Genomic DNA, 25,464 nt, shown 5'->3' with positions numbered 1-25,464 from the left:
AAATGCCTTTTTAAGTGAGAGTATATGTGAGGCTTCCTCTACACCAGGTAATAGAGTAACATGCATGCTTTTGAGGCTGTACTTTCTTATGTGACTGAGATAATTTTTTAAAACTATCTGATCTATTTTCTAAAGAAGCTGAAACTACAGTAGGCTGTTTACACTCTTTGAAAGAAACATCTTCCTGTTAGCTACCCCCAAATTTTCACACACCAGCTGCAGAAACAAACCATTGATCTACCTAGCTGAATATTTATCTACACAATGACCCATTAGGTATCCACTCTGCCTCAGCTTGACCTTCAGAAGTTGGGAAGAGATCTTGGGACTTTCTGCAGTGCAAGTCATGCACTTTACTGCTGAGCATCTTCTTACCAGTTACTCTTCCAAGTGTGCCTGACATCATAGTCATTGATCTGGTGCTTATCAGCTTGTTCATCCAGGAAGTCAAACATGTACTTGATGGCCAGAGGCAAGGCACTCCCTCGGTGGGCTGTGCTGAAGATAGTCTCAAAAAGGTCATCCACAAACTTCTGCAAAGTTCCCTGGAACAAAAAAAAGAGGATATTTATTCAGCATTGCTTAATATATCATTGGTGTACACAACCGTGTACACAGCAATAGAATGAAGGCATTCTTCTTTTCTTCTCAGAAGGGCTAAAATATCTCGCTGGTATTAAAACATGCTCTAAAATAAGAAACTTAAGTGTCACCAGTGGATGAAATAAACCCGGCTTTTCATGGGCTATTGTAAAGGAATTTAGAACTGAACCGGGAAAAGGTTTAAAAGGACTATAAAGAGAGAAAGGAGGAAAGACATTAAAAATAGGGGGAGCTTCAATGGCACTTCTGCTGAGTTTTTACCATACCCTGTGGACACCATGTCATATCCATTCATTTATGATGGCTCCTATCCCTTGTCCATTCGTTATAAATCTTCAATTTAACAATTTACATGTGGTAGTGATATATGATTTTACAGAGAGCAATCCAAATTATTTCAGAGTTCTATTTCAGTATTCAATTAATTACAGCATCACTGCTTTTTTTCTTCTTCTTTTCATAATAGTTCCAAGCTGGCTTTCAAAGACAGTGATTTTTTATGAGGAAAGATAAGCCTATAATCCTCTCAGTTATCATCTCATGTAGGATCCAGCTACTGAAATTTGAAAAACATACAACACATGTAATCAGAATAGTTGTTAAAACTGCGGAAAGATTGTACAGGAGAGAGAAACTGTCACTGCAGACTGCTTTTAGTGTCTCTTCGAAGCTGCAAAGGCCACTTTGCTAAGAAATCTTAAATTTTGAAAGTGCTTTCAAAAACTGTGCCTTTCCACAGCCAGCAAATACCTAAAATGTAGATATATTCCTCTCCTTCAGGTTGAGGTAATCCAGGTATCTCCCTGTGAAAAAGGACTGCTTTTAGACTGAGAGAGAGAAAAAAAAATCTATGTTGAAATTCTGAAAGTATTTTGGAGAGAGTTTGAGTCAGTCTCTCTCTCTCACACACACACATAAAGAATCTGTGCTTTCTGACATAATGTTCAAATTATGTGTCACCTGAATATTTATAAACCAACCAAATGTGATAAAATTTCTAGATGCCTTGAGTGACAGAAAGAAAAGAAGAGAAAGAAAAAGAAAGAAAAGAAAGAGAAAGAAAGAAAAAAGAGAAAGAAAGAAAGAAAGAAAAGAAAGAAAGAAAGAAAGAAAGAAAAGCTTTATACTGTTTATTTTATTTTTTTTGCTGTTCGTAGAAGTAGCGAACAATATCCTGGAATGTTCAGGTTATATATATTCTAAAACTGTACAAGTTAAACAATAACAACACAGAAACCAGCATTCTTTTTGCAGATTACTATGATTTATGATTTGGCTGGAATAGATTCAGCTGAACTGAAGTTAGCCCTGCAGTTACCTAGGGATTTTTCAGAATCTGACAAAAGAGTGCTATTTTGATTTATTCTAATACAAATCTTATACTGACCATTTGATTTACTTCAGGAATCAGTGTAGCAATTATATTGTGAGCTGTTCAATGTTTGTGTCATAAGCCACTGGATTTTTAATACTCCTTTGTTTGGGTTTTTGCTGATATGGAATACTTGGTAAAATGAGGGTGTCCATCAAGTGCATGAATAATGAAGCTGGAAAAATCAATGATTATAGCACCTAGAGGCCGGAATCCCATCTTGCTTTTGGTAATAACTAGGGCAGAATACTCATCTTTGCAGTTTTATTAGGGGGGCACGGTGGATATAAAAAGGCTAGAAATGGGAGGTGATGAGATCAAAGGAATCAGACTACTCATCATACCAGAGGCAGTCGAATCACCAATCATCACTGAGAATGACTGGCCCAAGACCACCGAGCTGGCTTTTATGGATAATGTGGGACTAGAATTCAGTTTCCTGTGTTCTAGCCTGGTACATTAACTAATATTCATCTCCTGATTATGGATCAGGTTTGCTCTAACCCAACAGTGGGAACATGGAATCACAGAAATGGAAGGGACTAATCAAGTTCAATCCTCTGCACACTGCAGGATTCACTACACCACCCCTGATAGATGACTATCCAGATGGCAATTTAGAATCTGGTGCAATGCATATAATTCAGTATATAAAGTATATAAATCGAATTAGGAAAAAGGTGAACAGGCTAGAGTTCTGACAACATGTCATGATGAAATGTTAACAAACTTATAATACTACCCCATCCTTACAGTGGATCTAGGAGCCATTCTGATTTACCTTAGTAGCTAGCAGACGAGTCAAATATATTTCTGAGACCATCTTGCTGCCACGATCACCTTCTCGTTGATCCATGTGATCGTGATTCTTGACCAGATGCCAAAGCTTGGTGCCACTCTCCAGGTCAGGTGTGATCATGGGGGTCCGGGAACGGAGACTGTCAGGACTGCTAGCTGTCCGGAGCATACTCTCTGTGAGGAAACCACATATAATGGCAACTACCTCTCCCTCCTCCACTCACTCTTGGCCTCTGCTGTTCTCCCTCCACTTCACTTAACTTGCAGCATGGCCTGTCATACCATCAAGAAATATGATATGTTTTGGGCTACCCTGTCAATTAAACTTCATTAACCAAATGGCCCTAGGAATAAAAGAGATCACTGACTTGTTCGTTTGTTTTTTCATCCAAAGGATCTGATGAATAATGAAGGAAGCTCATTATAGTTTAAAACCTACTGGCAGGCACCCTTCGATTCTAAATAAATGACTCCCCCCCCCAAATGAAGGCAAATATACGTGTCCCAGGATAATGTTATACGATCCAATCTGGGTCAGTGATCAGGACCACAGGTTTAGTATGGTTTCAGACTCATGCTGAAGCCCATCCTCAGGGAACTTCTCTCTATCTGAATCTTCCTGAGGATGGGCTGCAGCACAAGTCCAAAAGCTCAGCAGACTCAACTTCTGGTCCTGGTGACCGACCCAGATTAGATCCTGCGACAATTTTTTTCCTCAGCAAAGTAATACTTTTAATGGTTATAATAGACACCTTGCTTCTCTTAATCATGTATCAATACAGCCCATAAAAACACAGTGACTTTAAGAAAACACAGTGAAGAAACACACGTTTTGGAAGCATAACTAAACTGGATAAAGCAAATTATCAGAAGAGAAGAAACAACCAGAGGCAAAAGCCTTAACTGGAAGAAGCTGGTTGAATTACTATAAAATGGGCCTCGGTCAGACATGTCAAACTCGCAACGTCACGTGATGTCGCGCGATGTATCGGAGCTTTTTCGCCATTGCCGGCAATGGGGTGGGCGCGGCTCCGGTATGATGAAACCAGCCCATGGGCCGGCAGTTTGACACCGCCTAGGACAATTTTGTCATGCAAAAGCAAGGAAGTCATTCAAAGAGGCTTGACTAAAACATGGTTTCCTTTTTAGTCTGCTTTTTCTTAATTTAGGAAGACTTTCCTTCTTAATTCCCAGATTGCTACTGAATTCTAGACAGTAAACTGGAAAGGATGTTTTTTTTTCATTTACTCACCATATCTGCTGAGTGATTTTGTGAAAGTAGAAGAATTGGAAATGTTGTAGGCAGAGTTCTGCTTGGGCACCAGTGCCACAGACGAACCATCTGTTACCTGTAGAGAGAGAGTATTACCAAAATTAAGACTGAAGACATTCAGATCCACAACCTCCATCTCTCTCTCTCCAACCAACACTGAGCTCCCTATTGAAGGTAGCTGAAATAACAAGTTTAACTCCCTATTCGGTGGATTCTCAGAGCCCCTTAGAAAATTTGAGAAGATGGACACCACGTTCTCTCATAATGTAAACACAAACCTAAGAAAGCTTTCCTTTTCTTCTCAATAAAAAGCCATTTTCCATTCCTTAGGATTCCCAGATCTAACCTGAGTTTTATCTCCTTCAAAATCTGCCGGCACAAAAAAAAAAATAGAAAGCTTTTCAGCTTTGTCTTATTTTTCTTATTTCATTCTTGCTTGGTTAGAGCATATTTATTCAATTGTTTGTAGTGGACAGATCAAAGACAAAGCACACAGAAGAGCATATGGATTCTTCGAGGCCTTGTTGGGAAGGATACAGAGAAAGAGAACAATCTTGCACAAAATTTTAATGCTTCTTTTGTTAAACTTAAGAGTTAGAAGCTTTCTTTTCATTCGCTACAAATGTGTTTCTAAGATGTATAATTTAGTATTCTTGCTTGCTTTTCTTCTTACAAACATTACCAGGCTAGGTAACATCATCTGTGTACTGATGTTGTCTAGCCTGATAATGAAATGTCTGCAAGAAGAAAAGCAAACTCAGAGGACACCAAAAACCTAACAATACAATCCTGAGCTACATACATTCTCCATTATTTAAGACTCATCACATGTACACAGAATCTAGCCTGGACTTTCATCCTATTATCTCCTGCCAATACTAATTCAATAGTAAAATAAATAACAAGAGCTGTTTGCCATATACATCTCTCAAATATAAGATAAACATAACCATCTTGTATTCATATGCCAGGTTTCTTTTGCTACCACTATGGCAAAAAGTCAAGGACAACCACACCTGGTAATGAGCTAGAGTGTTGAGCCTTTTCCAGTCATTGTCGATCTTTGTGGTGACATCTTCATCTTGAAGAATTATCCGAGCCATCCTGCCCTGCCGCCACTCTGCACCGATGGAAGAGAAGGGCATGGGGTCACTGGGGATCGTGCTCACTTTGGACAGATCACAGAATGAAAGGCATGGAGAGCATGTGAATGAGGCATGGCGCAAGCCATTTTAAAAAGCCACACCCCATCTAAACCCCATTATGGTCTTATTGTAATTAGAAACAATTATGCTAGGAAAATCTGTTGGGGATCTAATGCCATTTTCTTCTTAGTGACTTGGGCCTCCCACTCCTAGGAAGAAAGCAATGGCAAATCAACTCTGAAGTGATTGCCAAGAAAACTGTGGTTGATGGAAGTGAAAGACTGACTCAAAGACAACCCCCCCGCTCACTCCACAAAACTTCAAATTATTCAACTTCACAACCCATTTGGGGAATGTTCAAAAATATCTCCAGCTTAAACAACAACCTTCTGCTTTCAATTCTTGTGAGCCTTACATATTCAGTGATCCATAAACATTGTTATCTCAACTACTGGGATTGTGTCAGCTACCCCCCCCCCCCAAAATATTTGGTTCACTACTCTATTCATATGAGATTACTGTTCTCATCATCTCTCAGATATTACATCTTATTTCTTCCTGCTATCATAAAGTTGTTTAAAATGCTAACCTAGAATCAGCAGTACATCATAGTAACATTTTTCTTTGAGAATTAAAAATGACGTTCCTTGCATACCAAGTAGCATCTGTCTCAAGCAACACATTCTTTTTACCTAGTTTTGACCCACGAAGGTTTCAAGTATGAGGGCTTCATTTTTGGAGCAAAAAGTTGTTCAGGTGTGGAATACTGAATCACCTCTTGCCCATTTTTATGTCTTTAGCTTCTCCCAAAAATGGGATTATGGGCTCATTTCTGAGGGAAAGACTTTGGGGTGATAAATTTAAAAAAGGAGAATCTCTTCCCAAATTGTGACTCCTTTTTGTTAGTGGATCCAGTTTTAAATGACAAGTCTGTTTCTTCACTTGTACATTAAAGCAAAATTTATCACTGCAGTCAAGGCACCAAACAAATTTACTAAGTTTGGCTAAGCTTCCTGAAAATTCTGCTATATAATGGATCTAGTTTCTATATATTAGCCATTTCAAATTACTATTGTTCTATTCCAATTATTTCTGCTAAGAACTTGACTAAAAGGATATCATCATCATCATCATTTCTTGTATTCTATCTGATGACTGAATCACACAAAAGAACATCTATTTCTTATAGGTGATTTATCATTAACATATTTGATCCTTAATTCTCAGAGAGCTTAATTCTATTCACAGTTGCTAAGAAAATAGTAAGGGTGTGCAAAATGGAAAGAGACCTTTCCAGAGAATTCCAGAATGTTCCATTTTGTTCTGAATAATGGTGACCCTTTTCCACACAGTACTCTTGGAGATGATTCAGTAGTTTGGGAAGTAAATCCTTCTCTGGTGCAGCATCTGCCTTCTGGAACAGCATCCTTTTCACAATTTGCTCCCCCCCCATTCTACTCGCCTTCAAGAAAGCCCCCAAAACATACTCATTCTTCAGAGTTTGGCATAGGACCCTCCAGACTGAGGATGATAGTGGGGATTGTTTGTTCATTGTTTACTCTAATTTTTATATACAAATTGCTTTTTCAATTTTTCTGTGTGAAGCTGCCCAGTCATTTTTGGGGCAGCCTAGAAATTGGATGGATGGAAAAATGAATAAACAAATGATCTTCTAGAAAATCATACCAATTTGTAGCTCTTGCCTACTTACCTATTCTTCCTAATATAGAGAAGATCCATTTATCAAAATACCATCAAACAAGCAAACAAACAAATAACCAACCCTGTCTCTTTTCAGCCTCTGCCTATTCTTCTGAGTTATTAGTTTGAAATTGCCATCATGTTTGATAGTTTTAAAATGTTCCCTTAGAACATGCATGGAGATACCTATCAACAAGTACAGAAGGTTATGTGTGAAGATAGCTGTAGGAAAAAGAATGTAAAATGGCTACACATACATCCATGTGGACAAAGATAAGATAACTTCTGAAGCAGTTACATGAGCCTGGAAAAGCATGCGGCTTCTTTAATGAAGTAAAAAGAATTGTTTTGAAGCATCTTTTCTATTGGATTTTTATAGCCCTAATGTCATGATCATATGAATCCATTGTTTATCCTAACAACACAAGAAACCATTGCTCACCCAAATCCATGTCTCCTGCTTTGGGTCTTTGGGAATATGGTACTCCTTTGTACACAGCATCCAACAACTTTTCTTTCACTTGTGTGATAGTATCACAATTTAGGACCTTGACTGGAATTTCAGGAGCATTTTCATTCTCAGGATTCACACAGTTTAGTGTCTAGATAAAAGGAAAGAATAAAAAAGCTTAACTGCCTTCTTTCTTTTCAATGATTGCTTAATTTTAAACGTTTTTCATAATATGAAAACTTGGCTTTGTAGGGGACCATGCAAATTTCAAAAATAAAATAAATATAAATACATTTGTGTACAAGAATGCTCTGCATAACATTATAGCTTTCCTCAGATTAAATGGATGACAGGAAGGTCTGTCATTAAGCTGTCTTGAAACACATCACTCCACTCTAATTAGGAAGCAAATCTGAAAGAGAAGCTTGTTGCAGAATGTTCTCATTTGAAAATAATAGGGAGAATGATAGCTCAGACATAGATCACCTGGTTGCAGCAGAAAGTTCAAAGTCCAACTTTAAGCATCTCTGAATAGGAGAATCTCCAGTTTAAAAGCTTGAAGTAATAAATCAACTATACCGGAATACATGGGCCAATGACCCAATTTAATAAATGAAGTAATAAATCAACTATACCGGAATACATGGGCCAATGACCCAATTTAATAAAAGGCAGGTGTCTATATCTAGCTATGAATGATGAAAATGCTATTTAAACCTAGCATCTCTATTTGTCATGGTTCATATTCCCGGAGAAGGAAAGAGTATGCTTCTTATAGGTGGCACAAAGGAAGAGGTTTTTTCTTTTGATTTAGGAAAAGAATTAATATTAATATTAGAAAAGAACTCACATTTATACCCCACTAAGTTTTTAAAGAATGCTGTGTGTCTGTATTTTAAAGCCATTTTTTTTCTTCCAAGAATTCAGACTATATCTTTAGTACTATGGACTAATCCAATGTTTATTAAAGTGTTGCTGACTATGGAGATGGTGCTCATCTCCATTTTAAGACCATTGAGCCAGCACTGTCTGAAGATGTTTCTCCAGTCATGTGGCCAGCATGATATTGCAGAGTGCTGTTCCCTTTCCCACCATAGTGGCACCTATTTATTTACTAGCATTTGCATGCTTTCAAACTGCTAGATTTCCAGGAACTAGAGCAGTGTTTCTCAACCTTGACAATTTTAAGGCATGTGGACTTCAACTCCCAGAATTCCACAGCCAGCAATGCTGGCTGTGGAATTCTGGGAGTTGAAGTCCACATGCCTTAAAATTGTCAAGGTTGAGAAACACTGAACTAGAGTGAGAACAGGAGCTCACCCAATTGTATGGTGCTTGGGTCTCAAACCTGGGCTGCTGGCTTTCCAGTCAACAAGCCTTATGTCTTAACTACTGACCCACCATGTCAGTATAGAACTGCAATGAGATGGATGCTATAATTCAATATCTAAAGAAGCTGAAAAATAATATAACATTAAAATTCCATCAAACCTCACAATGTTAGCAGCAGTAAGCATGTTAGTTTTAATTTTAAATATGGTAAATATCAATAAATATAATCCATTCAAAAGAGAAGGTCTTTTGGGGTCCTCCATAATTTTTAAAAGTAGGAAGAGGTCCTGAGAGAAAAAAGTTTAAGAAACATTGGACTAATCTATCAAAAGTTTAGAGAATACCAATAAAATTTAGAGAATATTCTCAATTCTCATTCTATATGAGCCGAGGTGGCGCAGCAGTTAGAGTGTAGTACTGCAGGCCACTTTAGCTGACTGTGTTCAGCAGGTCAGCGGTTCAAATCTCACCGGCTCAAGGTTGACTCAGCCTTCTATCCTTCCGGGGTAGGTAAAATGAGGACCCAGATTGTTGGGGGCAATGTAAATATATATATATACAATGTAAATATATATATACACCGCTTAGAGAGTGCTTGCACTTAAAGCGGTATATAAGTCTCATAAATAAATAAATAAATATATTACCTCCTTATATTATTGGTCTTGATGAAGGAACAACTGCCTTGTTACATGTGATTTTCCCCCCTAGCAGAGTATTGTCAGAAGGGCTAACTAGAGGACTAGGAATCAATCCTAGTTAAATGCCCACTGTCACTAACCAACATTTTGTAGTCAATTTGTTGCCGGATGAGCTTGTCTTCGCTCAGGGAATAGCGGGCTTCTCCAGTGATGGCATCTATAGGCCCCTTCTCCATCTGCTGTTTGATGGCACAATACAACATGAAGAGAGGTTCACCAGCACATTCCTGAAGAATGGATGAAGAGAAAGAAGGGCAGTCAATATAATATTATGCTTCATTTCCAAAATATCTTGCATATGTATGTAGGAGAAATACAGTAGTTGCTATTCTTGTCTCTTAGAAGAATCTGCATCAAAGATTGATTTTTATTAGCCATTATTTAATGCTTGCTGCAGGATAAAAAGTATGTACACAGAAATGACTGGGATTTTGGTCAGGATTTTGTTAATTATTAATTCAATAGTGTATTGCCTCCAAAAGTAGCTCCATTTGCTTTGTTAAGGTTTCTCTTGTTAATCGCTCATCCAAAATAACAGCTGCTTATTTAGTTTAAACTTTTAAAAAGAAAAAAAATATCTTTACAGTATTTGCAATCTGCAATTCCTGACTGGACTCTCTCTCTCTCTCTCTCTCTCTGTGTGTGTGTGTGTGTGTGTGTGTGTGTGTGTGTGTGTGAGAGAGAGAGAGAGAGAGAGAGAGAGAGAGAGAGAGAGAGAGAGAGAGAGAGAGAGAGAGAGAGAGAGATCTCCAAGAAATAATTTACAAAAAGGCAGTGAAAAACTTGTATGTAAACAACAATTTCAAGAATTTCACTGAAGGTCATTGAGCTCCAAGGATTTTAACTTAATAATGGCAGACCAAGCTAGGGATTCAATATTTTAAGTTCAAATGTAGGTCCTTTCAGAAATTTTGTTTTAAGAGATTTAAGTGAAGAGCAATACACAATTATTTGAAGGCTATGATTTCTGTGGCATCTTTATAACTAAAATCCTCAGAGAATCTAGGAAGCATTATTTCTGGCAGAGACCCTATTATTTCTAGGGCTTTGAAGACGGCAGCCCAAACCTGGCCTGGTTTTGAAAGCACATTAAGAGCCTTGCTTCTGAGCCTCTTGAAGAGGCTATAGGCTTTTTAAAAAAGAGAGAAAGAAAGAAATGAAAGAGATAAGATTGATTGAATAGTCCCTGAATTTTTTGTATTAGTGTAGGTAGTATACCACACATATTGTAAGCGATACAGATTACACAAGGCATGAATAGGAAATAAGAACCGTGTTAGGACACTGGCAACAGCCCAATCAATCGTCAGCCAATGGGCACCTCTGCCAGTATTGCAGCAGCTAGAACTTGCTCCTTAATAAAAGAACAGATGCCATCAGATCATTCTCTATTTTTTCACACTGGGGTTGCAATCTCTAATTGCAAATAATTAAGGTATGCAGATTTACTTCTAGTTTGTTTCTTAAATGTTTTATTGCTAGAAGTTCAGAGACAAACTTGCATCTCCAATATCTTCTCCAAATTTCTCAACTGTGAACTTCCCCAATCCAATATCCTACATCAATCTGTATTTCAATTAAGTTCTGTACATTTCTTTTATTCCTTAAAAATATTTTTAGTCGTGCTGCTAGATTCTATATTTGATAGTAATGAGGTCAACAAGACAATCATCTGATGGTTTGAAATAAATGCTTCCTGTTGTTTCCTCTACAGTTCCCTGGTTCATTTCTCTAGGTGTCCTCTAATGTTCTTACTATATAAAGAAGCAAAGGCATAATCAACTAGTCAGCTTCCCTGCACTGATAAAAGCAACACAATTTACTCTACTGTGAAAGAGGCAACCTTATCTATGTCCTGCTTTTTAGAAGTGTAAGAAAAATAAAGTATTCGGATTTCAGTTAAAGGAAATGTGCTAGGTCACAGTGTTTAGATGAAAGAAAAAATTAGAAACATTGAAGAGTGCAGTATTACCAATAAGAGATATTTGAATAAGAGGCTGGATTGTTTATGAGAGAAAGAGTAGCAATGCAGAGATGAAAGTTATTAGGCTAAGAGGTAGAGAAATTATTCAAAGGAGGAAAGGTATTACTCCAAAACTGCTATCTGGGAAGAGAGACATGGTCTCCAACACTTATAGATTATTATAGATCAGATCTATAATGCTGATATGCAGTTAATTCTCAAAATATTTCAGTACTTTGAACAGCTCCAAATTATGATATGTTAGGAACCCAGGGACAAAATTCTACATTACCTCTATAGAGTCTCCTCTTATCCCGGTGGCCACCAGCACAATAAATTCTACTTTGGTGCAAAGTGAGCCCGCGCTCTCTGTCACCATATGCTGTTAGCATCTCGTTAGCATCTGCAGTAATTAAAGAGACAGCTGCTAACGAGCAGGAACAGGCATACATCATCCCTAGACCTTCCGACAACACGCCTGTCTTTGAAATTATGTTTCATTTGCAAACTTGGCTTCATTAAGTCTGCTTGGGGAAAAAAATGTGGGTGCTGCGCTGTTTATTAATAACTGTCTTGTCTCCTCATAATGCACAAGCCAAATGATGACTGTACGTTAACAAGCACACATGGCAATTATGATCCATCCTAGAAAAGTGCTCCCGTTTTAGTCCTTCTCTCTTCTCCTTTCAGGTGAAGCCAAAAATATAAGTTTATTCCCGGGCAGTTTTTGATTGCTCATAAGAGGTCTCTGCAAACCGCTCAGCCACAAAAATGCAACACAGGCAGAGGATAAATTGAAGATGGCTCCTTGGTCACATCTCGTTTGTCTATTGTGTTTGCCTGGCATATCATTTTCTATCACTTGCAGTCAGCTGACAAGCCATGCATTGCTTTGGGGCTGCTGTGCCTTCCTGTTTAAAGTGCTCATAAGAACAGGGGATTTCTTGTTCAAAAGCACCTCTGAGGACTAACCCATTTACCATTCTTATTCTAGAGAGGTGTGAGAGATATTATGTGTCATGCAATGGACAATAAAAATAAAAGTTCTGCAGTTCTTAAAGCTCTGGATTAACCTGTTAATTACTTTATGTTTGCTAACTGATCTTGGGCTTTTTGACTCTCAGCTGTACTTGGATATGTACCTTCATCAAACAACAGTGGAAGAACTTTTTTTTTTTTTTTTTAAGAATTATTAGATTCAGTATTTGTTTGCAGTGAGAAGTGGCAGAATTTGACACAGGTTTACTAAAGAGCAGAGTGGAGTTTCAAACTAACAGGGATTAAGCTATACCAAACCAGACCATTGCATTCACTTAGAAAGTTAATGTGAGCTCAGCAATTCAGTCTTATGCCAAATAATGTATTAGCCAGCTCTCTATTATTCATGGATAGCTATCACACACTGATTCCAGATAACCCATTTTGGCATTTGGCTATTTTGATTAGTTTTCCAACATCAAAAAACAAAATTGCTTTGTCTGTTCTAATGAAAGATATACAGACTAAACAGGACAGTTACCAGAATGTATTGCATACCTCACTAAGCCTGTCCATATCAAACTTCCCTGGAGGCCTTTAAGTTGTGTTCATGAATGACAAAACTGGTCCTGGCTTTCTGTTCCAAAGATTAAGGTTTTAAGTTCAACTATGCAGAACTGTCAGTAGCTTCACTGCCTGCTATAGTTTCCAGGGTACCAATTAGGTCATTTTAGATACTGGTTTTTATAATCATTTTAGGCATAGCTAACCACAGGCAGCCTTGGGAAAGCCCTGTTTGAAAAACTAGGTATATTTCAACAAACAAACTAAAACAATAAATAAAGTAGTCCATTCCTCTAGCCAAGCACCATGATAGGAATATAAACCAAACCAAAGGGAGCCCACTAAAGCGCAATTCACTGAGTTTCCCTCCATTTAAATTCTAAATTCTCCTTCAGGCTGCTTAGAGCTTTAAATCCCTCTTTCTTCTTCACACACACTTTCACCGCCATCATTTTGTTCAAAAGGAGGAAAAAATACCCTGACATCTTTAGGCAAGCAGCTATGTTTTATAACCACCTCAAACCTTTCTCTCTTTTCTGCACAGCAGGGATTAAGTGCTGATCAGCAACATTAGAAATAACACTTTATAACTGAAGAGGGGAGATAGCGCCCAATCCATGTCACAGAGACCACCGCTCAACTCTGTATTCAGGTATACAGCACTTTCCCCTCCTAGGGTCATAAAAAATTGCTGCTCAATCTTTTAAGGACACAGACCTAAACATCCTATTATGTCAAATGATTAGGAATGCTCCTCCAGCCAATATAGGAGAAATGTTATAAAATGAGCTCATAGTGTCAAGCTCAGTTCATCTAGAGAGGAAACAAAGACTAAAATAAAACGATGAAAAATCCTATGGACAGCTTGCTATTGTGTTTATAATGATGTCTATGCAATGCTGATGATTCCTACCCCAAATACAGTAAGTGTATTTTTTTAGGGAACAGTCACCTGCCGACCTAATGCCCTTCAGTAGCATAATAAATAGCTACATTTGCTGGGACCTCTGTGAGTTGTATTCCAATCTAAATGGAGAGCGCCACGTTGGAGAAAGAAAGAACTAACTGAAACTATAGGAAGCATTGGGATGTATGGGCTTGGCACGTCAATGCCTGTGCATATGCAGAGGCCTGAGGCAGTATAGCTAATACTCAGACAGTGTCTTATTGATGAGATTTAGCTCATCAGGCACCTAATATTGTGCATTTTTCAATGCTCCTCTTTATCTGTTTCGCTTTCCTATTCCCTAGGATGGCTCATTAGGATGCTGATAAATGGCACTAGAGGGCTCAACAAAACCACCAGTCCCAAGACTTGCTGATTTCTTAAAGCTGGCTATTCCCACCTTTTCTCCAGCAGACAGCTAAATGGGAAAAGGGGGAGAGAAGAAAAGTATGTCTTTCTCATCTCTCAGTGAGATTGAATCAATGTATTATTTTGGCAAGCTAGCTTTTTTCTGTGTCACAGGACTGGACGTGTTATTATATAGTGGTCACAAGGGACTATATAATCCCATGTGACCTACAGAGTTATACCTTTGGGAATATTTTTTTCCCATTTGATGACAGAACAAGAGTATAAATACAAATTTACATCTGTATTAAAAGTCAGAGAGCTTTTTAGAAAGCCTTCCTTGGCACTGCTGTTCTGATCATCAATCATTGTTCTCTCAAAGACATGGACCCTCCTAAAGATCAGAGCCCACTCAGCATCCCCCAGTGACACGTTTTCATGAAAATCTGCTATATACGTGAAAATATATTTTTACTTGCTTCATTTGCCTGCATAAGTTTGGGCTAAGAGATTATAAAGCAAAACCTGCTGACATTCTGCTTGCTGGCAAAGCTTTCTCTAAATATCTTAACTATACCTTCTTATTTGACAAATATTTGCCATATTCGCCCACTAAAACCTCTCAGAGGAGAAAAAAGAGAGAAAGGAAATAAGGTGGGTCTTTTTTTCTTCTTAATATATCAGAAAGCTGACTGGCAAGACAAGTTTGCCTAACATTTTAAATGAGGCATATGTTCTCAGGTTTTGTGAGATCCTTCTTACTTTTTCCTCTTTTTTACACCATAAAACCTGTAACACACTTTTATTATGTCTCTGTAAGCTCCCCCACTATTATTGCATGGATCTTTTCTCCAGACATTAGTTTATGAGTGCTGTTGTTTGCAAACATTACTCTTTTCTACTGAAAATCCTCAGGCATATAGGGTGTAAAGATGACAACAAGTGATGTATTAGGAAAGCTGGCCCATTTTTGACCAATCTGATTTTTGTTTCTTTCTTTTAACTGTCTGGTTTACTATAGCTCCCAGGAAAATAAAACTAAGTAGCAGCAACATGACTGATAGCCTCACGGTGGTGAACTGGGCTTTGGAACTTGACAACTGCAATCAGGGGAAATCTGTGAGAAATTCAGAACTTGGAAATACAGTTTACTATTTCAAGAGTTTGGTGGATCGGGATATATTTGAAAGAAGTAGGGATGTATCATTATTCTTAAAACAAAACAAAACAAAACCAGACTAGGTCTTGGAACATTCCACAAACAGTTTGAGGCATATTTTCCAGACTGCACTATATTTCATTCTCCTTCGTTTGAATCCTATGCTGAAGCACAAAATGGAATAAATTGTAAGTCATGACCGTATTTATGGTTTCTACATTTAATATACAAAGTAAGGTAACAGCACACTTGTGACAAATCTACTAGCTAAACAATTTCTCCCTTACAGGAGAAGTAAAACATACAATCAGCTTCAGACAGTACATATAACTGAGAATTTGCTGTAGTTGTACTAGCAGAGTAATATAAACAAGTTTCTGTTTTTTGTTTTTTTTTGCTAAGTTTCCATCCATCCTTTGTGCAAATACTTATGTTCCATGACTTCACCACCATGGATCAAACAAGTTAGTCCCTTAACTTGGTTCCTGCCAAATATTATACTGTGTAAAAACCCAGCCAGAATAAAATAAATTGTGTAGTTATACTGGGATAATTTAAAACAACAATATTAGAAAAAAATGTTTAAAGAGATGCAAAAGTCTGTTGTTCTTAGGTCTTTGCTAATTGTATACATTGTAGAGCAATGATATACTTTCATGGAAACAGGGTGCCCGTGGATAGAAGCAAGGAGTAGAAAGCCTGTAACCAATGGTGATTGCTTTCCATCTGCATGGCTTTCTTTATTTTAACAAGGGATGGTATTCTTCAAAAAGCAGCTTTGCTCTGTGCCATAGCAACTCACTGAGTAAAACTCTGGCAAACCCCTATTATTTAGACATCCCTTTTGATATATAGATCTGTAACTGCCATTAACCTGGGATTCCTTCTGTGCCCCAAAATTCCTTTAACACACCATGTGCTCCAAAACTATAGTTTTAAGTTCATCTGTGATACAGCAGTTCAAGGCTTTAGTTCAGGCAATATTGAAAACATTCCCTTTGCTGAAAGAATCTGAATTTTATTCATGCCTACTGATTTTGCTAGGGAAAACTGAACCAATGGAAAATATTCACAGAATAATGACATGTTAAGTGATTATCAAAAGAAAAAACACCTATCAGCTGAACTCCAATATTACCATAAGAACCCCATAAATTATTATTATATTTGGGTTCCAGAGTTTCTTGGGAGAAGGGTATGAATTCCCAGGAGGGAGGGGCTGTATTCTAGAGAAACAAGTGATAGCAAAGTTTAAATAGTTTGGTTGGGAGGAAGTTTTCAGAGTATATCTTTAATTATGCATGTTGTTTTAGTTTGACAAATTTTCTGTCTGAAGGCGATGAACAATAATGAAAACTGTTTCGAAATAACTCTACCTGTCCTTTTTGGGGTTTTTTTTGGGGGGGGGAGATGACAGAGTATTCCTTTTTTTCTTGAATTCAATATCTATTTTACCCAAATAACTTCTCAGTAGCTCTCTTCTCCATGTGTATTTAACCTGATATATCATCAATGCCTCAGATGGATTCTAAACAATCCACACCTTTGCACCAACCAATTTATTATAAGGATTAAAAAAGATGGCAAATGGAGAGTTTTTAACAAAGCAGAACCTTAGCATTGCACTTTCCCCCATTATTCCTAGTGAAAGGATTTTAAAATAATACACTGAACATTTGTGAGATTTATAACATTAGGATTAATAACAAAAGGTTTTAGTAAGGGATGAAAAACAGCTCAGTGTTGTTATTCTTATTTTACAGAAAATGAAATCTCAACTGGACTTAATGTAGTACCAGCCCTCCAAACTCTGAGGGGTGAATTCTTGATTCACAACATATTATACACTGTCAACCCCCAACAGATAAAAGATTCTGAGTGCCTCAGTCTTTCTCCCTGATACTCTTAGTGTGGTTCACACAATGTAGCATACTTACCTTTAAGAACTTATACAGAAGGAATGTGAACCAGTTGGTCAGCATTTTTTCAGCCACCGACTCAGTCCTGTAAGAAAAGTAGAAAATAAATATGATGACAGGAAAATTCAGAATTCTCTGATCTCCCTTGAAATCTTAAAACTTTTATTTATCTTAAAGACTTAAACGGTCAAATTTTGAAAGGCAATAACTTTAAAACAAAAAGGAATGCTGAGATTATTATGTAAAATTAAAAGATAATCTTAATAATAGCCAATTCCAGTTTAGCTCCATTCAGCCATTCCAGTGAAAAGAAATCCTCTATAAGCTATACATTATTCGGATTAAAAAGTTCCAGTCTACCATCATCAGATCTTCAGAGTAATATTGAGTATCTGAGAGAATCCACAGAATGTTCTAATTCAGAACACAATTTATGCATCTTATCAATTCACTAGAAATAGATAGCAGAGATGAAGGAAGTCACATTTAAAAGTTTTTATTATAAATTCTACACACTTACATCCAGTTAACAATTATAAGAAAAGGCAGTTAGCTGCAGAATGAAGAAATTTAAAACTCTTTTGTATATCAATGAATTATCTCTGTTGGAAAGAACTCTGTAAAAGCCACAAATAAGGCTATTAATGTCAATGTTAATGCTATAAGACAGCAACCACTTACTTTACGTATCATGGGATGGTCTACCCAGTGGTTACTAAGAGGAATCTGCCATCCAGAATACAACACTAATCACTGAAGCGAGTATAAATATGAAATAGTAATGAAGGATGGAGGGAATTCCTCCAGTTCTCAAAATCCATCTTTGTTTCTTAGAAACAATCAAAGGACTTAAATCAATTTGCAAAACCCAGATGGGTTCTTGCCCTTTACCATTGGGGAAAAAAAAATCAAATAGAGACATCCAAAAGGGTTAAAAAGTTCATGTGGCATCAAGTGAGTTAAGAAGCTTAAGTGTTTACAACAGGGATATGAATATGTCTCTGTTGTAAACATTAAGATTAACATATTTATCAAACATTTAAACTATGCACATTTATTCAGCATGAAAAAATGCAGGTGGTTCTGATTGAAATTATTTATACTTTTTTTGACTGCTCCATCTATTAATCATCAGAACAGCTATTTCATATTCAAATGATCACGAAAGCACAAGCAACACTAATGACCTCAAGAAGGTAACCACTTCTTCATTGCTATAAGGAAACAGATAGAGAGTGTTACTGAAAATAACAAAACCACAACAATCTAAATTTCAATTCTCTAAGTCTAGAAGCTACATTGATTCTGAGTAAGTCTACACAACACAAAGGACTATCAGGCAGAAAGAAGTAGTTAACTAGTGCAGATTGTTCTGAACAGAACAGGAACGTGGAAAATGTTATTTCCTGACTACCTTCTGCCTTGACCAAATGAAGATGATGTCTCCACATTTGGCTTTCTGCTCATTGTATCTCTCTTTTGCTTTCCTCATAAAAATAGGCCTGGTATGTTGTGACGAGGGTAAGAGTGGAAATTGTTGGATTCAAACTGAAACACAAATGACCTAAGTTCTAGTTCCCAACTAGTAGATATTCTAAATAAATTCCCTTCTGGTATGCAGCCTGGATATAAGATAAAGAATGACAGCTTGCATTCAGCATGATAGAAACACTAGTGTGGAAAAAATGTGTGTCCCTCAAAAAAGTGGGAGAAGGGGAGAAGTCTGAAATATAAAACAGATAGTTCTATAAATCCAATTGTTGGAATAAACTTGGCTCTGAGTAAAAATAACAATATTCAGGTTTCTGCTGTTGTTCCGAGATGGCTTTCTGTAGTCAAGGCTTAATTACTACATGGCCATATGTTCACAGGACTACATTTTATAATACAGATTTCATAGAACATGAGTGTTAAGGCTGTAAAGGCAAAGTTTCCTCTGCAGGAAGTGATATAGGGAAAGACTATAAGATCAGGACTAGGGAAATAAACTTTATGAATGATACTATACATACATACACAAACTACATTATTTATTTATATATCAACTTTGTCTAGCTTCCCATCTCACCAAAAGCAACTCTGGGCAGCACATAAGAATAACATTTTTACATTTGCTTCTCTTCTTCAAAACTAACTGTCTCTTTCTCTTGTCTTATGATTTCTATTTTCTAGTTCTATATTAGAATGCATTGACATTTACACATACAACACGCACGCACAATATATTGCCCTGTAGCATCCTGTATTAGTAGCTAGTACCAATCAACTATAATGCTACAAGAAAGTCCCTGTCCAAAGATCTTCAAAACCTAGCTGGTACATACCAGAAGTAAAATGTTCAGACCCCAGCCTCTTTAGGGATAAGTTGATAATGAAGTTGATAGCATAAGTTTTGCTATATCTACAATACCATATAAATTCACAATGTAAGCTTACTTTACATATTATATTTAGGAGGCATATACTGTTTACAGACTTAAGAAAGGATAATATAGGAGATTATATCTAGAAGCCAGAATTCACTGAGGTTTCCTCACTGAATAAAAGAATTATTTGTCCCAATGTAATAGTATAAGAAACGGTACCAAGTTTCAAAAGAAATCCTTTTAACATGTGCCACTATTTGGTATGTCCACTACATGATCATGTTAAAAACCTGATGGGCCAGAACCGACAGAGGAAGTAGAATACATTATTGACATGTACTCATTTTCCACCCGTGTTGAGATAATACTCAGGAAAATCTTGTTTTATTCTGAAACAATCACTTGTTAGAGGTTGAAGAAGTAATCTTGAAGAAACAATTGGGAAGGAATAACATGGCGAATAGAGGTCTGATGCACTTCTATGCAGAAAGAGGATATGTCCCTTTTGAGCCTGAAGAATAATAATGCCTTGCTCCCTACCATCAGAAACAAATACTACTGAAAGACAGTAACTTTGCAATAGACATTATTTGTGATGAACTAATCAACTCTGGATTTAGAGACATTTATAAAAACAGAATATCTATGTGACACAGTATTGGTAACCCTCACAAATTAAAAAAAAAATAAAGGAAGGAAGGAAATAAATTGAAAGAAGGAAGAAAAAGAGAGCAAATTACAAAGTGCTCTATTCTTTTTCATTGCCTTCTGTTGAGTTTAAAAAAAAACAACCCTCAAATGCTAATAAACAAGACACAGCAGTAAGCCACTAATAAACAAGACACTACAAATCATACATTTGTCCTTTCAATGCTATACAATCATTCCTATGGTCATTTCCAAAGTCTTTTAAAGCTTTTTTTCTTTTGATTTTTACATCACATTATCACGATTACACATAGAAACATATTATTTGTTTAATAAAGCATAGAATTAATGTATTTTTCCATGTATAAGACACTATTTTTTCCTGCAAACACCCTGTTCAAAAATCAGATGCATCTTATAGAAGTCCAGTGTCTTATACACGGAAAAATAATGGTAACCTCCACAGCCTAGGGCATGCCTGTGTGGGTTGACATGCTGCCTGCTGCAGGTGTCAAGCCCCTGTGGGCTTGCCACTAACAGGAGGGGGCAAGATTGTTGGCCAGCTGAACTTCTGGATTTGCCAGCTCAGCTGTTCAGCGCTCAACCGAACAGCTGATCGGCCCGGAGAGGGTGCGTCTTATAGACAGAAAAATACAGTATTGTACAGAGAATGCTAATAGAATGAATGTTGTTGAAAATAGTGTATAATGTGGAGTTCTACATTAAAGTTTTATTTAAAAGAGATGATGACACATTTAAGTGTCTGTTCTGACATTTAACAGAAATTTGATATCTTTGTCTACTGAAACAAACATTTCCTCCAATCTGTTTATCACCTTGTTTTGATATCTGACTTAGAAAGATATGAAAATATTCTAGCTTCTAAGTTCTTACCACTCATAAATGTTCAAACTCATAATTGAAATACTAAAGGCCAAAAAGACTTCCCTACTTGCTCAGTTTCATGAATATTCCATCTAATAGCGATCACTCTGTTTTTGAGAAATGCTCAGACATGGAAATAGCTATTTATGGGGCACAGTTCTAGTGCTAAATCTATGGTCAGAATTGTTGAAAAACACAAAATAAAAGGCAATACCCTGACTTAAATATCCACACAAATCCTTTTACTAAGAGAATGCTATACAAATGCTCACCTCCTCAAAAGCAATTTGGGATGGTTCTTGCTCTCCAAATTCTTTTCAATCAGATCTGAGAGAAGCTGTTTCAGCACTCCAGTGGCATATTCCATCTCACCCTGTAGTGCTGTCATAATTAAAGAGGCCACATTACCCCTGTCACGCATGGAGAAGCTACGCTGGGCCTCCAAGGTTCGAATAAAGGTTAACAGGAAGTGCTTTTTGTTCAAGAGCTGCCCAAAAAGCGTCAAAGACTTCTCCACGTTGGCCTGGACCTGAGGAAGAGAAAATATGGTTGCAGTTACCTCAGAGTATTTTAACAATACAGAGAGATTAGGAAAGTCAGGTACAGAATCAGGTGAGATTTTGGGCATGAAATAGAATCATGGGGTTTAGCCAACAAATAAATCACTTTTTAATGTTTGTTTCTAATTATATGTGAATATGTCTTGTCTTTGTAGGAGTTTCATTCCAAACCTCATAATTTAGTGCATACAACAAGAATATGAAATCCTTTAAATCCTTTGCAGCTATGTCTTCCCAGGACTCAGTGAATCCCCCCCCTTTTTAAATACTTCATTATTTAAGAAGTTCACACTGTGTACATATAACAGTTTCTCCCTTAATGTTGTTAATTCGTTAAAAGCAGCTATTCTAGAAATTCACTTATTGAACAGATATTTTCAAAGACTGCATACATGAAATATATGTAATTTACAATTTTACTTGTAAGATTTATTTCAAATTTTCTCCAAATTTTGAGACCATGAATCAACTGATCTTGTTTGCAAATAATATTGGAATAGATCTCTCTTTTGTCTGGTTATTGCTCAGTCCACTGAGCCTGGGCATTTGTTCATGGACAAAACACAAACATTCAGGAAAGTTTCAGTAAAAATGATAATTTGAGTGCTGGAAAACATCAGAATTCCTTTCTGTCCTGTTTTTTAATGCATTTGTACACTTGTGTGCATACAAAATGTGAATAATAAAAACAGGTAACCCAGGGCATGGATATCAGTTTGGAGAGTCATTTAATAATGCTTAAATTCAGAAGTTTTCTCTACTTTTTCCATCTTTTTCTCCTATTGCTCCAAATCTGACTCAAATTCTAGCCCATCCATTCGCTAAACATAATATTGAAAGAAAATGATATGCTCACAGTTCTCTTGTCCTGTCTGTTATCACATCAAATTTATTGAAACAAACGAAGCTACTGTCATACCAATCTGAGCCTATGGAACTGAAGTAGCAAAATTCAATAGCAGAAGAGAAGACTGATCCAGATAAGCAGTTTATGAAGGTTGTATTGGTGTTTCCCATGTAATGACAGCAATTGGGCCAGCAATTCCATCACTAAGTAGTCGTTAAGTGAAACATCATGTGACCATACCTGTGTTATGACATTGCTTCAACTGCAAATACTAAGAAAATCATCTGCAGTCATTAAGTGTGACATCAGATGATTGGGACTTGTGTGTTACTGTCAGCTTCCCAGCTTCCCTCTGACTTTGTTGGAAGCTGTCTGTGAAGGTCGCAAATGACAATTACATGACTGTGGGACACTGCAACTGTCATAAATGTGTGCTGGTTGCCAGGCACCCAAATTGCAATTATGTAACTATATGAGGATGCTGTAATTATCATAAGTTCAAGGACTGGCCATAAACCTATTTCTTCAGCACTGTCATGAGTTGAACGGCTACTAAACAGGACAATTGTATCTATATTTGGTTTTATACAGAGATCAATTCAAGGAAGAGGTCTGAGTGCAGCCATAGACCAATTTATTATTAAAATACTGTATTTTCATAGGCATTGCAGATTCCTTGCAGTGTAATCAGTGTATAAACAGAGGCATAGAATGAAGATCACATGAAGTATTAGTACCGCTTTATAAAACCCTAGTAAGACCACACCTGGAATATTGCAGCCAAGTTTGGTCACCATATCACAAAAAAAGATGATCAAAGGCCTGCGGGACTTGGGTTTGGCTAGTCTAAAGAAAAGAAGAAATAGGGGAGACATAATAGCAGTATTGCAGTATTTGAGGGACTGCCACAAAGAAGAGGGGGTCATGTTATTCACTAGAGCAATGGTTCTCAACCTTTTTAATGCCACGACCCCCAACTGGTAGTAAGTCGAGGACTACCCAACCGGTAGTAAGTCTAGGACTACTCAACCGGTCATAAGTTGAGGACTTTCCCTGCCCGGGAGTGCCGCGCATCCGTGGTGCTGCCCCCTGCGCTGGCCGAGGCATAGCTGGCAAGGGACAGCGACGGCGCAGGGTGACCACCGGCTGGGCCACCAGCTGGCCCAGCCCAAGGGAGGTAAGGCACCCGCCGGGCCCTATGCGTGCCAGCAACCCTCCCTGCGCCCGCCGGCCTCCCACCTCCCAACCCTGGCCCTCTTTTACTCACATTTTTAGTAGTTGCTCAGCAGGGAGGGGTGGAAACTTCCAGACAGCTCACCTTCTCTGCAGACAACTTGCAGCACTGTTTGCAGAATGGGACTTTTGGCAAGCTCTGCAGGGCAGAGACAGCCTGGACAATTCCTATTAGCTTTTGAAAGCCAATAGAATTAGACTCTATTCAAGAGAGTCTATTCTATTGGCTTTCAAAAGCCAATAGAATAAAAGGGTGTAGCACAGCTAAGGAAAAGGGGAAAAAATGGCGGACTGCGTTGTTTGGCGACCCCTGTGAAATGGTCGTTCGACCCCAAATGGGGTCCCGACCCACAGATTGAGAACCGCTGCACTAGAGCATCAGAGGGCAGGATGAGAAACAATGGTTGAAAACTGATCAGAGAGAGAAGTAGCCCGGAATTAAGGAGAAACTTCTTAACAGTGAGGGAAATTAAGCAGTGGAACAGTTTGCCTTCAGAAATTGTAGGCACTCCATCACTGGAGGTTTTTAAGAAGAGACACTAGACAATCACCTATCTGAGATGGTATAGGTCACAGGTCGGCAACCTGCAGCTCTGGAGCCACATGTGGCTCTTTAAGCCTTCCCCTAAGATTCCCAGTCTCCTCTGCCATTTGCAGAGACAGAGAGAGAGACAGAGAGAGGCACCTGCCTTCCCTTTTCTCTCTCTCTCTCTCTCTCTGTGTTTGTGTGTAAAAAAGAGAGTGGACTCATGGTGTTCTTCGAGGAGCTGAAAAGCTTATTGGGCGGAGCTCCTCCCTTTGCTGAATCTCTGCAGGAAGCAGGAAACAGGAAGGGCAGGAGAGAGCTAGCTAGCCCAGCTATGCTGACTCAGGAATTCTGGGAGTTGAAGTCCATGAGTCATAAAAGAGCCGAGGTTGCCTACCCCTGAGCTTGTTGGAGAACAGCTTGAAGCGTATGTATGTATGTATGTATGTATGTATAAAAATAATGCTAAAAATCAAAGAGTGATTCCTGGGTACATACATTTCGATAGATAAAAAGGACGATCATCAGGAAATAAAACAACAAAGTTTTAATAAAATAACCAAGCTGCATTTATAAGCAAGTTTCCCATTGACTAGTTTACACCCTGGCGATGATGGCAGATTCTGAGCCATCGAAAGCTTGGTTATTTTATTAAAACTTTGTTGTTTTATTTCCTGGTGATCGCCCTTTTTATCTATCGAAATACGTATATATATATATATATATATATATATATATATATATATATATATATATATATATATATATATATATATATGCGGCTCCCAGTGTTTTGTTTCCAGTGGGAAACGGGTCCAAGTGGCTCTTTGAGTGTTTTAGGTTGCCTACCTCTGGTATAGGTTCTCCTGCTTGAGCAGGGGACTGGACTAGAAGGTCTCTTCCAGATTCTGTTCTATTCTATTCTATTCTATTCTATTCTATTCTATTCTATTCTATTCTCTTTTCTACTCTACTCTCTATTTTGCTAGGATCAAAGAAAATATAGAATTTATTAATGATATCTGATCAACATCAGCATATTTGTCACAGTAACTTTAAAGCTAGGAACATACAGAAAAAAAGTAACTACGGTACTTTATAAAAAAATGATAACTCTTCTTTTAACATTTACAATACATTATTTGC

The 25,464-nt window shown here is 37.6% G+C and overlaps 1 protein-coding gene across 7 annotated transcripts in view; it reads right to left on the bottom strand.

The window, feature by feature from the left end:
* Positions 1–25,464, bottom strand: part of PLXNA1 (plexin A1) — a 452,635-nt gene that overhangs the window by 27,583 nt on the left and 399,588 nt on the right. For 5 of the 7 annotated variants that reach the window (XM_039321814.1, XM_039321816.1, XM_039321818.1 and 2 more), the window contains 8 exons: positions 21,425–21,681; positions 17,272–17,338; positions 9,457–9,603; positions 7,335–7,494; positions 5,063–5,214; positions 4,026–4,122; positions 2,757–2,947; positions 376–545 (listed from right to left, as the gene is read on the bottom strand). In XM_039321814.1, coding sequence (XP_039177748.1) covers positions 376–545; positions 2,757–2,947; positions 4,026–4,122; positions 5,063–5,214; positions 7,335–7,494; positions 9,457–9,603; positions 17,272–17,338; positions 21,425–21,681 — 1,241 coding nt within the window. The remainder of the gene's footprint in view (positions 1–375; positions 546–2,756; positions 2,948–4,025; positions 4,123–5,062; positions 5,215–7,334; positions 7,495–9,456; positions 9,604–17,271; positions 17,339–21,424; positions 21,682–25,464) is intronic. The other 2 variants (XM_039321819.1, XM_039321820.1) reach the window with 2 other exon arrangements.

Source organism: Crotalus tigris, unplaced genomic scaffold, assembly GCF_016545835.1.
Source record: "Crotalus tigris isolate CLP2741 ecotype Arizona unplaced genomic scaffold, ASM1654583v1 scf7180000023829.5930981, whole genome shotgun sequence".
Lineage (NCBI taxonomy): Eukaryota > Metazoa > Chordata > Lepidosauria > Squamata > Viperidae > Crotalus > Crotalus tigris.
This window is presented reverse-complemented; position numbering and strand designations above follow the sequence as displayed.